At 45.3% G+C, this 16907-nt stretch overlaps 1 protein-coding gene across 3 annotated transcripts in view; it reads left to right on the top strand.

The window, feature by feature from the left end:
- Window positions 1–16907, top strand: part of ADAM22 (ADAM metallopeptidase domain 22) — a 138155-nt gene that overhangs the window by 28416 nt on the left and 92832 nt on the right. For all 3 annotated transcript variants that reach the window (XM_075271708.1, XM_075271707.1, XM_075271706.1), the window contains exon 3: window positions 3379–3455. In XM_075271708.1, the coding sequence (XP_075127809.1) occupies window positions 3379–3455 (77 nt within the window). The remainder of the gene's footprint in view (window positions 1–3378; window positions 3456–16907) is intronic.

Here is a 16907-nt window from a genome sequence, read left to right as displayed (position 1 = left end):
TGGAGGTTAAAAAGTCCTCCGCACGGGATTTTTTCCTCTGCCAATATTCGGCAGACCTTGTATTGAAGTCCAGCCCATTTACTTGGATGAGACAGAGCTATGAATAGGCCATGTAACGTAACGTGATGTAAGGGGGCGTTCACAAGACCGTTGGATTCCCTCAGCAGTGTCCGTGGCTATTGTCCGTACAAGATTTTAGCAATGGACGCTAGCTGGTCTGTTTGAAATTTCCATTCATTTCAATGGGATTTCATCTTGTGTCCAATAGTGTCCTAACACGCCATGTAAAGCGGAAGCTGCAGACGGTTTATCTGCGGTGGCCCCGGTTGTCTACAATTGATGTCCTATCCTGAGGAAATCCCATAAAACCCCTTTAATGTCCCGGCTTTTAATCCTGTGCAGTTTTATTATTGTGAGACCATTTTTCAGGATTGCACGGTCCTTCCTATCCTCTCAGGCTCCTTCCTAACCTCTGCCGGTGTCCTCAGCACTTTTCTGTCTTTATCGATCGTCTTCAGCGTCAGCAGTCTGGTGCCGGCGACCTGAATGTCTGAATGGACGCGCTTCTCTGGAATCCTATATGATAGTGGCAACGACTAGATCAGTATAGAGAGTGGTTACAAAGACTTGGTAGTGGCTTAAAATGATAGATATTGTGTCATAGTCTAAATATTCTATATATAATGTATCATACAGGGACTAATATGTGCTGTCACCAGTCTCCGAGGATTCCCTGTGCTATCCCTTGTTGCTATATATGACATATCAGTTCTCAGGGGACAAGCTGCCAGGCCGGGGACAACCTCGAAATGACATTACAGCTGGAAACCCGCTGCCTCTGGGGTCTCAGCAACACTCAGCAGTTTCACCATAAATAATGGATATCTTTATGCTTTCCAAGATTGCAGACAATGTAAGCAAAGTGAGTGATGTCCTGCATGGCCTGATATACAGTATAGGGAAGGAGTTCTGCATAGTGCGGATATATAGGGAAGGAATTCTGCATAGTGCAGGCAGGTCTGCTGCGGTGATGGTCTACAATACATAGCCCAAGTCCCCTGAAATTGCAGCGCAACTTGGCACAAACCAGCTGCAAATCTTCTGAGTATTGCAGAATGTATATATTTTATTTATTTTGCTTACTTATATAGCGCCGACATATTCCGCAGCTCTTTACAGACCTTGTCAGTCACTGTCCCATATAGGGCTCATAATCTACATTACCTATCAGGGCTCGTTCACATCTGCGCCCGGTTTCCATTCTGCAGGTTTCCGTTTCCTGCACAAAACAGAGGCAGGAGACGGAAACCTGCAGGACTCTTTCATACCTATTCATTTGAACGGGTTTGAAAGATGTCCGGCCGTGAGCGGCGGTGAGAATCTTAAAATCGGACACAGAGTCGGACATGCAGTACTCTGTGTCCGATTTTAAAAAATCGGTTTCGCGGCGGAGAGCATAAAATGCTTACTGGCACTCATGTCCGGACCCGGTCTGACAGCTTTCCATCTTCTGCATGCAAAGCTGAGAACGGAGACCCAAACGCTAGTGTGAACCTAGCGTAAGTATGTCTTTGGAGTGTACACTTATTGTATGAGAGAAAATGTATCATAATACACACCTCAGCTGCTGCAGAACCTCATAATACACACCTCAGCTGCTGCAGAACCTCATAATACACACCTCAGCTGCTGCAGAACATCATAATACACACCTCAGCTGCTGCAGAACATCATAATACACACCTCAGCTGCTGCAGAACATCATAATACACACCTCAGCTGCCGCAGAACCTCATAATACACACCTCAGCTGCCGCAGAACCTCATAATACACACCTCAGCCGCTGCAGAACCTCATAATACACACCTCAGCTGCTGCAGAATATCATAATACACACCTCAGCTGCTGCAGAACATCATAATACACACCTCAGCTGCTGCAGAACATCATAATACACACCTCAGCTGCTGCAGAACCTCATAATACACACCTCAGCTGCTGCAGAACATCATAATACACACCTCAGCTGCCGCAGAACCTCATAATACACACCTCAGCTGCTGCAGAACCTCATAATACACACCTCAGCTGCTGCAGAACCTCATAATACACACCTCAGCTGCCGCAGAACCTCATAATACACACCTCAGCTGCTGCAGAACCTCATAATACACACCTCAGCTGCTGCAGAACATCATAGCACACACCTCATCTGCTGCAGAACATCATAATACACACCTCAGCTGTATATAGATAAACACTGAATACATTCATGACCTGGAAGTTCTGGGATCCAATTGCAGTAGTCGGCAACAGAATCCCAAAAGTAATGTGGAATCCATAGTTGAAATTTGGAGGTTCCGACCTCCAATACCAGACCCAAGCAATGGGCGACCCATTTGTGTAATCTTGGACGACCCCTGTAAACCTTTAAATATTATAGACAGGGGGATTCAGTGACTTTCTGCGTTGGCGGAGGGAACGTTTAAGTTACTGTAAGCCGTGGACTGTATCTGCTGCTGTACATTGCTATAATTCTGGGGGGCGGGTTGGACGCCGTTTTTGGCACCATGTACATACCAGTGGGTGTCGGCTGCATCTGCTTATTTCGTTTCTTGTAGTGTACATGACATTAATTGCTTGGTAAATTAATTTGACTATACGTTTGGTAGAGATCACCTGCAGAAAAAATATTATCCAAAACCACTGACTGTCCCCGTTGTAACTACTTAAAGGGGTTGTCCATGTTTGGACACTTATCCCCTATTCATAGGACAGGGGGTGTCATATCGCTGGGGACCCAATTGCTGGGTCCCCCAGTGATCAAGATGATGAGGGACACCTAAGGCCTGTGAATCGTGCGATCGGTGCTCCATTGACTTCTATGGGGCTATGGCCGCATTACAGTTCCAGCACCTCATAGAAGTGAATGAAGCGCTGTTGGGTGTCGGAGGAGATCAAGACATTTTGTTACACTGGTCATACAGGTATAGTGTTCGCTTAAAGGTGTTGGCTAATATCCACTCACCCATAAAGTGCAGCTGCCATAAAGCATACACGCACTGCTGCAATGACTACCTAGACAATACCGATAGAGAATATGTGTATCCAATATGGCCGCCCCCAGGGAAAACTTCAAAAATTAGAAAAAAACAATGAATAGTTTGATTTTCTAACGAATTGTAGGCCCATTATTTCGCTGTAATTGGTGTATGAGACATCCCTATTAATAACGCCCGCGCTGCCACCGCACATTGGCCTGGGACATTGAACTGAGGGAACATCATGTAATGCAATGGACTAGTAACAAGAGCTGTCTGTAATGTTGTTCTCTTCTCCCCCCCGTCATTAATTCTCATTATTCTTCTCTCTTTCAGTCCACCCACGTCGCACAAGTCAGCTTCCAAATAGATGCATTCGGGTCTTCGTTCATCCTGGATGTTGAACTGAACCAGTGAGTTTTATTATCACCCAATTTACTTGCTAAATCAGTAGTCGTGAGATTGTTGTCAGATCGTGGGCAAATTTTGGTGCAATTCTACAAGATGCAACACCCTCTTAATCCACACGCCTTTCTCCTAAGCTGTGTTCCCTTGTTATACGACTCAGGACAAATGGCCGTAACCAGTTCCGGACCCGTAGATTATATAGGTCCGGGCGGTCCCCTCTTAACTCTATAAGGGCGAACCCATATTCTGGGGCCCAGCCTCCAAAAATCAAGGAAATTCACCGTAGTGCCCTTCAATTTTGAGTGTCTTTTGCTGGATGCTGGGCCCACTGGAGGATTCTCTAATACTCTGGTGGGACAATCTAGGGCCCGTGGAGGACCAGTCTCAACTACTTCCCCTGCTTGTGCCATACCAGCCTTCACTTGGCAGCAGTGCACTCTATACAGATGTATACAGCTCCTGTTACATTCACTAGGCATTTAGCTCCCCCTAGTGTTGGCAGTGTACAAGCAGAATTATATAATTTACCAAATCAGTAAATAGTTCTACTATACAGATACATTATATAATGGATCAGCACGAAAGACGAGGAAAGAAGGAGAGGATCCAGCAGAAGACAGAGGCGTCGCTGGAGCCTGTTCTCGAGCAGCAGTGGGGATGCCCCCATCGCATTTCCAGCGCTGTGGCCCGCCCCCATCGCTGCAAGAGAACTCATTTACATACCGGTAAAAAACAGTATTTCTAAGGAACGGCGCGGCGGAGATCACATCTAAACGTAAGAGATGAATAGCCTTTCTAAAGGCTATTCCGACGTCTTATCCACAGAAAAAAGGTTTTTAATGGTAGAATCCCTTTAAATTGGGACACTGCACCCTCTATAGTATTCACACTCACCCCAACCGTTTTTGGGGGATTCTAAGAATGTCAATGGTCGGACGATTCCTATATCCTATGCTGACAGAATGGGGTGACAACGGCCCCTGGGGCAAGTGCCCCATTTACCCTATATATATATATCCTGCCCTGGGTAGATCATTCCAGAACTGTTATATCTATGTCAGGCTTTTGTCTGCTCTCTTCCTTGGGGGTGATATACATCTACTTCTGCAGCTTGCTTACCCACTCAGTACGTTCTCCGATTTACGACGACTAAACTCCCCATAAAGCGGGCATTAAGAGCTGATAACTTGTATGCTGAGCAAATGCAATTACTGATAAGTGTTCATCTATTATTAATACGCTGCTGCCAGATCTGCTGCTAGCTGTGGACGCCGTCATGTCCTAGCTCAGGAGGACGAGGTCACTGACGTGTCCGGCAGAAAAAATGGCCGCCCCTCTAAACTAAAACACTTACTGGTAAATTTATGCCTTGACTTCTTAAAGGGGTTAGAAAAACAGGACTGTGTCTTCCTTATACAGTGCCGCACCTGTTTAATGGTGGTGACTGGTATTGCAGCTCACTCCATTATAGTGAATGGGGTTACTATGTACAGCATGTAGACAGGTGTACATGAATGGAGACGTCTCGCTGCTTGGATCGGTGGATTTCCAGTATTTATCAATGTGGCGAGCTGATATCCAGGGCACGGTTGCTCCTCTAGCGTCTCCATTTATTTACTCATTCTGCTGTTTTACTGCTGGAGGGCACAAGCAAACAGGGGCGATGTGCCAGCGTGCAGACAGATGGATGATGATGTCATCACATGACTGGGATGTGAAACGGGGTTCAGCCGATAATTGTTTATTACGCCGCCAGTTTATAAATGCAATCTGCTTAGAGATGGATAGAATGGTTTGGGGCTGGTTCACACATGACATCTTTGTGGTATTTTCCTGATCAGCTTTTAGTGCATTTTTTTTTTTTTTTTTTAAATCCATTGCATTGTTTTTATTTCCAAATACAGCATTCGGTATCGATGGGCTACTCAATTGGTGGACCACAACCGCCAGTTGTCCGGGCTCCTGCCTCCCTGCACCTTCATAAACCTTCATTTCCTGCCCACTGTCCCCAAGCCCCGATCCCTTGCACTAGTGGCCACAGGGATAGGTGATCATCTCTGCTGCCTTCACACATTGCACAGACAGCAGAGACGATTACCGATCCCTGCTGCATCGGTGCAATAGACAAATAAATGGTTATTTATGAAGACCGGGATAGCCACTGCTGGCATAGATTTCAGGGATCTTGTATGCCAGTAAACTGGCCGTGCCAGGGGCAAATTTTCTATTCCATTAATGATTTTTTTTCATGTCTTAGGGTGCATTCACACGGAGGAAAATGGTGAGGAAGTTGGTGTGGAATTTTCCACATGGAAAAAAAAGCCTCCCATTGATTTCACTGGGATCTCTGAAATCAATGGGAGGCTTTTTTTTCCACGTGGAAAATTCCACACCAAATTCCTCACCATTTTCCTCTGTGTGGATGAACCCTTAAAGGGATTCTATCATTGGAATCCCTTTTTCAGTACTACCACATCGGAATAGCCTTAACAAAGGCTATTCTTCCCCTACCTTTAGAATTCCTCTCCGCGCCGCCGTTCCAGTGATATTCCCCGTTTTCTCTGTATGCAAATTAGTCTCTAGACAGCACAGGGGGCGTCCCCTGTGCTGCCTGAAGACTCTCCAGCGACGCCCTCCATCTTCTTCTCGAGACCACCTTTTCACCGTGTCCTCATCCGAAAGCGTTGACTGCACATGTCCGTCGGCCATTTTCCTGTGACCACATGGACAATTGTGTAAGAGGCCGTAGGAAAATGGCCGACGCGTTTCCTGTGGCCGAATGGCCATTTTCCTGTGGCCTCTTACTAAACAATTGTCCATTCGACCACGGGAAAATGGCCGACGGACATGCGCAGTTGGCTTTTCTAATGAAGATGCAGTGAAGAGGCGGTCATGAGTAGAAGATGGAGCACGTTGCTGGAGAGTAGGGTTGAGCTGATCTTGACTTTTCAGGATCGATTTTGAAATCTGATTTCCGATCATTTTTCATTCGAACCCGATCTCGATCCCAATTCCGATCCCAATGCAAGTCAATGGGATTTTTTTTATTAATCGGAGATCGGATTTTAAAAGCAATCCTACCCCCTGGTGTCCACTTACCTGCAGAGATGGCTGGTCCGGTGCCCGGTGTTCTTGTTCTTCTTTACCTCGCTGCCCCCACCTCCCAGGTTAGGAGAGTGGGCGGGTTAGGAGAGTGTGGGCAGGTACTGGGAGGGGAGACGTCACGTCTCCCCGCCCTGTACCCGCCCACACTCTCCTAAGCTACAAGCCCCGCCTTCTTCCTAGCTCTTTTAAACACTAACCTGGTAGGCGGGGGCAGCGAGGCAAAGAAGAACGAGAACACCGGGCAACGGACCAGCCATCTCCACAGGTAAGTAGCTACTAGAGATTTTAGCTAGTCTCCCATTAGAATGAATGGACGCAGCCGGCGCGCAGGGGTGTAAGGCTGTGTGCTGGCTGCTTCCATTCATTCCTATGGAACCGCAGTGGGGCCTTCACACTGAGTATACACTCCGCTCAGAATGAGCGGAGCGTATACTCAGTGTGAAGGCTATCATTGTTAACTTTTCCCACAATGCTTGGCCAGTAGCAAAGCATTGTGGGAAATAATCACCGATCTTGATCCCACCTAAAAAGATCGTGTTCGGAATTCCGATGGCGATCGTGAAATTTTCTTGCTCGCCGATCGGAATCTGATCTTTTCCAAACACGATCGCTCAACCCTACTGGAGAGTCTTCAGGCTGTTTGAGCGCAGGGTGACCGCCCCCTATGCTGTCTAGAGAATATCACCGGAATGGCGGCGCGGAGCAGAATTCTAAAGGTAGGGGAAGAATAACTTTCCTTAAGGCTATTCCGATATGGGATTCTAATGATGGAATCCCTTTAAAACTGGTGTACAAGGCATAATACGGTAAATCTCCCCCTATGTCCCCTATGATAACACTTAGCCAGGAAGTGTTGTAGTAGGGACGCAGAAAAAAAAACCTCAACATTATCTATAAGAACATGTTATAAGGTGCACCCAGTGCACTGTAGGATACTGATATATTATATGATATATTATTTTCTTCTATAAGAGACGCCGACGTGACAGATGACGGCAGTTTCATCTTCTTGCCGAATGAATTGATCCTTCCCTTCCTGAGAATGATTTTTGCATTTATCTGCGGAGGAAATCTCCATCCCTCTGATAATGTAATAGTCGGCTGACAGCTGTCAGTACAAGGAAATGAATATGAGGCTACAGGCGGGCGCTGCTATCGTGTACATCTCCCATAATGCAGTTTTACCAGGGATGTATTGACTGCAGGTCTTATTACTGGAAGAGGCTCTCCTCGTATTGGGAAATCAGATTTACTCCGCGTCTTCTAAAGTTTTATCAGGCCGACAAACTATTCCCCTCCCCCCAATCCTCCGCAGGCATTTATCTTGTCTCCTGCCTTAAAGGGGACCTCCTAATGGGTCTATAGTAAATGCTTGTATTTTTATCTTGTCTTATAACTCTATCATGTGCCGTTCCTCTGTTATTCCTCTTAGAAATTGTGATGTGTCCTGATACCGTCCAATCAGTGTTGACAGTACTAGAATGTGTAGAGACACACCCCTTTCACAAGAGGAAAGGGTAACACCCAGTTGTCAATTTATTCCTAAATTTCCAGGAGGAGTAACAGAGGAGCAGAACAATACAGGGTTCTGAATAAGACGATTAGGAAGTGTTATTCTATGGGGAATACAAGTCTTGTTAGGGCGGGGGCAATACGGGGTGAGAGGGACAGTGACCTAGGGACATCTGGGGTCTGACATTAACGTTTACAGCACCGCACCTCCATCTACTGCGTTAAGACCGAACCGACATACGGTGATACTTTGTGATGTCCTGTTGTCTATTTATTGGTATCTTATTGACAACTCTGTACGACTATGGATCATTGTATAGCATCTAATTACACATAGTTCTCTTCTTTGTGTGACATCCTTGTCCTCAACTGAACCATTGGGATCATTTGTGAGTTTTGCCAAGTGGCAGATTTGTCTTGGATATTTGTTATATATGCGGACGGACAGCATTTTTAGGGGTATATAAATAAATGTGAAGTTTTATTGTTATTGCTGATTTGATTGTTTGACCTCCTGATGTTTTGGATATACCGTATATACTCGAGTATAAGCTGAATTTTTCAGCACAGTTTTTGTGCTGAGAAAGACCCCCTCGGCTTATACTCGAGTCAAGCAAAAAAAATAAAAAATAAAAATAAAATATATATATATATATATATATATATATATATATATATATATATATATTTTTTTTTTTTTATTTTTTTTTGGGGGGGGGGGAGTCTATGACCAGCCGCAATAGTAATGTATAGAATCTCCCATAAAATAGTGAAAAAAAAGCTTTAAAAAAAATATAATAAAAAAATAAAGCAAATAAAAGTTGTAAATCCCTCCTTTCCCTAGAATACATATAAAGGTAGAAAATGACTGTGACACACATACACATTAGGTCTCCCTGTGTCTGACAGTGCCCGGTCTACTGAATATAGGGGATCTGCAGTGCTCCTGTTCCATCCGGAAGGGGTTAATAGGAGCACTGCAGATCCCCTATAGTCAGCCAGGCTGAATTCCAAGTGGGGGTAAAAAACTCAGTCCTCAAGCTCAGGGAAGGGGCAGACAGACAACCAGAACACCCCCTCCCCTTCCTCAGCAACTACTGCACCCAAAAACTCCGACCATTTTAATTTTTAAAATTTTCCAGTAGCTGCTGCATTTCCCCCCCCTCGGCTTATATTCGAGTCAATAAGTTTTCCTAGTTTTTTTGTGATAAAATTAGGGGCCTCGGGTTATACTCGGGTCGGCTTATACTCGAGTATATACAGTAGCTGCCCTTTGACTCGGGGAATTGCTTTTCATACATTTGCCTGTGCTTACTTAAACAGTCATGTCAGGAAAAGTGACTGATACTTATAAGGAATCGGTTCCTTTTTTTTTATTATTAAAAACAGATTTTTAATAAATATTTTTTTAATTAAACCGAAATCTATTACAATATTTCTAATTTTTTTTATTGAAGATTTTTTAATTTTATTTTCTGTCCATGATTATGGGGGCCGGCCATCTTCTCTGCTTTGTTAACAGCATTTAGTGACCTGCTTTACAGCACAGTCATAGCCCCGGGTAGAAATAGACTGGAGTCAACTCATTGAGGTCTTTGGAGAGTTTTCTGTGCAGGAAGGGGGAGGAGATAAGCTGTGACATCATCTATTGTCAGCTGTGATGTAATGATGGCTCGGGGGTGTTCTCTATAGAGGTGATATCTTCTATTGCAATCCTGTCTGTGATGTAAATGAGGTGAATGCTGCAAAGAAAACCCACACCGTTATTAATACACTCAGTAGCCAGAGTGAAAATTGCGGGATCTAGTGCTTGTAGGTCGTGAAAAATTATAAAATAAAATAATCAAAAATTCTTAAAAAATTGGTTTCATATTAAAATTTGGTTTACATGATTTGTTTTAAGAGTAAAGTAAGGGAATGTGGAGGCTTGAGGGTGGACGCTAGGCCCAAGTGTAGCCTGACTGCGATGCTCGGGTGATGTGGAGCGACATCCCTCGCTGCAGCTTTAAAGCTGCCATAATCTGTGTGGGCCGCGCCATTGTCTGACACGTTCTTAGGCGATTGTGTATTAAGTTGATCACATTAATGGCGTGCAGTATACAAGTGATTTTCCCGGCGCCTGCACTGGCTCAGACAAACTACATGGAGGAATTATTACTGAAAGCTGGTTATGTATCTGCAGAAGGATTTACTGCGATGGAGAAAATAATGAGAAATAGAAGAACGCAGGGCCTGGCGGACGAGGCTGCACTAGTGATTAAAGGGACGCTCCTGGGATTTTCCCATATAACCCATTCCTAGGACCGTGTATTCATTCCATTACTATCCCCCATTGTTTCCGATAGGAGGGTCGGCGACACATCGGCGTCTTTTTTGGGAGAGCGTCAGCAGGGTGGTGTATTGAAATTTATGGAGGCCCCCACCAGTTTACAGTGCACAGCGCAGCAGATGTGATGGCGGCATTATCCTGAATACTGCTTACGCCCTGGGGAGGTCGCAGAACAAATCAATGATAACAAATGTCTTATATCAGCAAAGAAATATGGATTACCGTGAAGTAGAGATTTCTTTCAGTAACAGGGGACAATAATGCAAGAAGTAAAGTTTTTTTCTGTCGTCCAAAAAAGCATTATTGGGATATTTTCGCTCTCCCCAGGAGAACTGACATCTGAAACGTGATGCATTTTCCTCTATTTCTGGGGATTTTTATTAAAGGGATCCTATCAGTCAGACACAATTTTTTCTAGGTACCGTGTCAGAATAGCCTTAAGAAAGGCTATTCTTCTCCTACCTTTCGTCGTCTTCTCCGCGCCGCTGTTCGCCTACAATTCCGGTTCTTGTTGGTATGTAAATTAGCTCTCTCGCAGCACTGGGGGCGGGCCCCAGCGCTCAAACAACACTGGGGGCGTCACCAATGCTGGGAGAGAACTCTTTCCAGCGCCGCCTCCATCTTCGTCAGCAACGGCCTCTTCATCTTCTTCTTCCGGCGCGTGGTAGGTCAAAATTAATCGCATGCGCAAGTCGGCTCTGCCTTCGGGCCGTGGGCAGAGCCGATTTCACATGCTGGTGGCCATTTTTTTGTGGCCGCTTACGCAAGCAGGTGCAGTATGCTCTCTACTCCATAGAAATACAGGAGCGTACTGCGCTTGCTCGCGTAAGTGGCCACAAAAAATGGCTGCCTGCTGGCAGAGCCGACTTGCGCTTGCGTTGAATTTTGACCCACTGCATGCCGGAAGAAGAAGATGAAGAGGCCGTTGCTGACGAAGATGGAGGCGGCGCTGGAGAGAGTTCTCTCGCAGAATTGGGGATGCCCCTGGTGCTGTTTGAGCGCTGGGACCCGCCCCCAGTGCTGCGAGAGAACTCATTTGCATACTGTCAAAAAACGAGAATTCGGGCGAACGGCAGTGCGGAGAAGATAACAAAAGGTAGGAGAAGAATAGCCTTACTTAAGGCTATTCCGACGTGTTAGTCATAAAAAAATGCATTTGAATGATAGGATCCCTTTAAAGGGATTGTCATTTATTTACTGAATCCTTATATATTACCATTTTTTTTTATCTGTTTTTATTTTTTTATAGTAGTTTTTTTTTAAATTCTATTTTCTGTACATGATTATAGGGGTGGCCATCTTGCCTGAGCTTCTCTTCTACTCTGTTAACAGCATTTAGTGATCTGCTTTACAGCAGTCTCATGGCCATAGGCAGCAATAGACTGGAGCAAAGTCATTGAGGTCTATGGAAAGTTTTCTAGACGTGCTCTGTGCTTCGGACTGAATTATCCCTTTAATTGGGTTTTGCCTGACTAGAACAGATGATAATGATGTATATGCAGACTAGACTAAAAGAAAGATATTTGTTGCCCAGGATCAATTGTAGGGATCAGCAATATGGGTCGTTTTCCCAGACTTGTCCCTTGGAACAGTCTGATGGTGGATCATGGAAACCATAAACCACTACAGACTATCAATCCCTTCACTGGTTTACATCAATAGGTATGTTACCCTTAAAGGGGACCTCCAGTTATAACACCACTACCCATGAATGAATAGTCTCGGTGGATATAAGAAACTTTGTAATATATCTTATTAAAGAAATCTGTTTCCTTCTCCACTTATTAGGTTGCTCTCCTTCTTATCTTCACTCAGATTGTTTATCTATACACTCACCGGCCACTTTATTAGGTACACCATGCTAGTAACGGGTTGGACCCCCTTTTGCCTTCAGAACTGCCTCAATTCTTCGTGGCATAGATACAACAAGGTGCTGGAAGCATTCCTCAGAGATTTTGGTCCATATTGACATGATGGCATCACACAGTTGCCGCAGATTTGTCGGCTGCACATCCATGATGCGAATCTCCCGTTCCACCACATCCCAAAGATGCTCCTCTATTGGATTGAGATCTGGTGACTGTGGAGGCCATTGGAGTACAGTGAACTCATTGTCATGTTCAAGAAACCAGTCTGAGATGATTCCAGCTTTATGACATGGCATTGCATTATCCTGCTGAAAGTAGCCATCAGATGTTGGGTACATTGTGGTCATAAAGGGATGGACATGGTCAGCAACAATACTCAGGTAGGCTTTGGCGTTGCAACGATGCTCAATTGGTACCAAGGGGCCCAAAGAGTGCCAAGAAAATATTCCCCACACCATGACACCACCACCACCAGCCTGAACCGTTGATACAAGGCAGGATGGATCCATGCTTTCATGTTGTTGACGCCAAATTCTGACCCTACCATCCGAATGTCGCAGCAGAAATCGAGACTCATCAGACCAGGCAACGTTTTTCCAATCTTCAATTGTCCAATTTCGATGAGCTTGTGCAAATTGTAGCCTCAGTTTCCTGTTCTTAGCTGAAAGGAGTGGCACCCGGTGTGGTCTTCTGCTGCTGTAGCCCATCTGTAGCCTCAAAGTTGGACGTACTGTGCGGCGTTCAGAGATGCTCTTCTGGCTACCTTGGTTGTAACGGGTGGCTATTTGAGTCACTGTTGCCTTTCTATCAGCTCGAACCAGTCTGGCCATTCTCCTCTGACCTCTGGCATCAACAACGCATTTCCGCCCACAGAACTGCCACTCACTGGATGTTTTTTCTTTTTCGGACCATTCTCTGTAAACCCTAGAGATGGTTGTGCATGAAAATCCCAGTAGATCAGCAGTTTCTGAAATACTCAGACCAGCCCTTCTGGCACCAACAACCATGCCACGTTCAAAGGCACTCAAATCACCTTTCTTCCCCATGCTGATGCTCGGTTTGAACTGCAGGAGATTGTCTTGACCATGTCTACATGCCTAAATGCACTGAGTTGCCGCCATGTGATTGGCTGATTAGAAATTAAGTGTTAACAAGCAGTTGGACAGGTGTACCTAATAAAGTGGCCGGTGAGTGTATAGTATCCGTCTCTTCACATAGAAGTCTATGAAGGGGGGATGAAGAGGGTGCTGTAAATTGATTTATTTCCTCATTCTGTGCATAGGTAGAGTCTTTCGTGAAAGATTTAGTAGTGCCAACAAGGCCAAGTGTAGTCGAGTGTGTCTTTTCCAGCAGTCCCCTTGCTCTCTATAGACTTCTGTGTAACAAGTAACTCAGCTTGATAACTGGAGAAGGAAACAGATTTCTTTAATAAGATATATTACAAAGTTTATTGTATTCACCTGTACTATTCATTTATGAAGAGTGGATTTATAAATGGAGGTACCGTTTAATCCCTACCCAAGGGAATGGCATCGAATGGAATCCATTACTAATAATATTGTACAGGAAAGGTATGGCAGTATTATGTAGGCGCTATTTGGTAATATTATTTGGATGCTGTATAGAGGGCAATATATGGGGGTATTATTTAGGCATTGTAATGGCCCCTTACTAATACCCTCCAATGCTCTGTAATGGGCCAAATCCCTGAAATTTAGATGATGATCAACCGGTTAAACAGGTAACAATTCACAAGGTGCAGTCCAGCCAGTTGCGGTCCCCCCGGGGAGCCCGGCCAGCACTCAGTTTCCTATATATAAGTGTGTTGATGGTGTCGTTCCTCTTCCACTTCCTTCGCACACATCCGCACTCTACTACCTGGTCATAAAAAATGCAAGACTCTTCTCCCGAGCGCAGGAGCCATTTGTGGAACACTACAAAGCTTTAACAAATCAGCATTTTCTTTATTGTCTTTAGTGGAGATGGGAATGCTTACAGGGAGAAAAATCTGCTGGACCCTGCATTTCCCAGAGCGGCTCCTACAGATCGGACACACGGCCGCCGCCATCACAGCATTTCCCCTAAAATAAAATACACAAAATGCAATAAATACAATTCATTGACTCATCTTCTCCTGTCATGTCGGAATATTCTGCTGATTTCTAATTATATCAGTTTTTGGAGAAAGCTGTGAGTATGGTCACTCAGCTTTTCTGTAGTCCAGAATGGCAAATGTATGTATATGTGACCCCAGTGGCGTAACTAGTGGCCCCTGCACATAGTATTATGTCGCTTAGTGGCCACTGCACACAGTATTATGTCCCATAGTGGCCCCTGCACACAGTATTATGCCTCATAGTGGACCCTGCACACAGTATTATGCCCCATAGTGGTCCCTGCACACAGTATTATGTCCCATAGTGGCCCCTGCACACAGTATTATGCCTCATAGTGGTCCCTGCACACAGTATTATGTCCCATAGTGGCCCCTGCACACAGTATTATGCCTCATAGTGGACCCTGCACACAGTATTATGTCACTTAGTGGCCCCTGCACACAGTATTATGTCCCATAGTGGCCCCTGCACACAGTATTATCCCCCATAGTGGCCCCTGCACACAGTATTATCCCCCATAGTGGCCCCTGCACACAGTATTATGTCCCTTAGTGGCCCCTGCACACAGTATTATCCCCCATAGTGGCCCTTGCACACAGTATTATCTCCCATAGTGACCCTTGCACACAGTATTATGCCCCATAGTAGCCCCTTCACACAGTATTATGTCCCATAGTGGCCCCTGTACACAGTATTATGCCTCATAGTGGACCCTGCACACAGTATTATGCCCCATAGTGGTCCCTGCACACAGTATTATGTCCCATAGTGGTCCTTGCACACAGTATTATGTCCCATAGTGGCCCCTGCACACAGTATTATGCCCCATAGTGGTCCCTGCACACAGTATTATGCCCCATAGTGGTCCCTGCACACAGTATTATGTCCCATAGTGGCCCCTGCACACAGTATTATGCCTCATAGTGGACCCTGCACACAGTATTATGTCCCATAGTGGACCCTGCACACAGTATTATGCCCCATAGTGGTCCCTGCACACAGTATTATGCCCCATAGTGGTCCCTGCACACAGTATTATGTCCCATAGTGGCCCCTGCACACAGTATTATGCCTCATAGTGGACCCTGCACACAGTATTATGTCCCATAGTGGTCCCTGCACACAGTATTATGTCCCATAGTGGCCCCTGCACACAGTATTATGCCTCATAGTGGACCCTGCACACAGTATTATGTCACTTAGTGGCCCCTGCACACAGTATTATGTCACTTAGTGGCCCCTTCACACAGTATTATGCCCCTAGTTGCTCCTGCACACAGTATTATGTCCCTTAGTGGCCCCTGTACACACTATTATGTCCCACTGTGGACACCCATAAATAATTATTATACTCTGGGGTCTTTTCAGACCCCAGAGTATAATAATCAGAGACCCGGTTGAACAAAAACATAAAAAAAACACTGTTACCTGTCCTCCGGCTCCACTGCAGTCCTCCGCTGCCGTCCTTCAATGACGTCACATGACCCGGGACGCAGGTCGGGTTCATGTGACGTCAGAGACGTCAGACAACTAGGCCCAAGCCTGCCCGGAGCCTGGAGAGGTAAATAACACAGTTTTTTATGTTTCTTAACTCTCCTGGGCCTCCGATCATTATACTCGGGGGTCTTTGCAGATCCCCGAGTATAATAATAGTCTTTGTGGGGCGTGCGGTGTCACTTACCGATCCCGCAGTGTCAGTGGAAAATGGAAGATGTTAAACAGTGATTTCTCTTGGAAGGTGGGGGGAAAAAAATTTAAAAAATTAAAAATTTGCCAGGGCAGAAAGAGTTAAAGGAGAGGTGAGGGAGGAGAGGGAGCTTAGGTGCTTATTGCGTACTGTTAGGTCTCCGTCACACAATCGCAAGAAAACATGTCCGCCTATCATCCGCAATCACGGCTCCGCAAAAAAAATTAAATTGTATGATTCCCTACACTTGTATGTGCCGCAAATGTGGGCAACAGGACACGCTTCATAATTGGTGGTCCTTGCATACGGCGGCCACCAAACATATGGTTGTTTGTCAAGGCCCAGAGAAAGCCATGTATCTATGTGCTGTTCTTGGCCATCTCTGGTGACGAATCCATTGCAGAGAACGCCCATCCTGCCTATCTTATGGTCATTGGCGGCCCCAGCCGTCAGATCCTCACCAATCACCAAGGGGTTGGACCAAGTTAAAGTTAACTTTTTTAGTAATATGCTTTACAACATAGTAAATGTCATAGACAGCGGTAGTCTATGGCCGAGTCCTAGTAGTCTACTGGGCTGGGGAGATTTCCAGACATGCTCAGTGCAGGAGAAGAGAACTATGACATCATCACTTGCTATTAGTGATGTCATGATGAGTCAGTGGTGTTATCAGCAGAGGTGTTATCTTCTATTGTAATCCTGTCTATAATATAAGTGAGGTTGTAGGGATACCATACATACATGTAGACCATAGAGGGTTTACAAGAGTACGCAGAATTATTGGGTCAGATTTATTAAGACCGGTCTTAAATAAAGGCCCCGACTGACCGAGAGTTAGG

The sequence above is a fragment of the Leptodactylus fuscus genome, chromosome 4, assembly GCF_031893055.1.
Source record: "Leptodactylus fuscus isolate aLepFus1 chromosome 4, aLepFus1.hap2, whole genome shotgun sequence".
NCBI classification, from domain to species: Eukaryota; Metazoa; Chordata; class Amphibia; order Anura; family Leptodactylidae; genus Leptodactylus; species Leptodactylus fuscus.
Note: the sequence above shows the minus strand (reverse complement) of the source record. Positions and strands in the feature narration are given on the sequence as shown.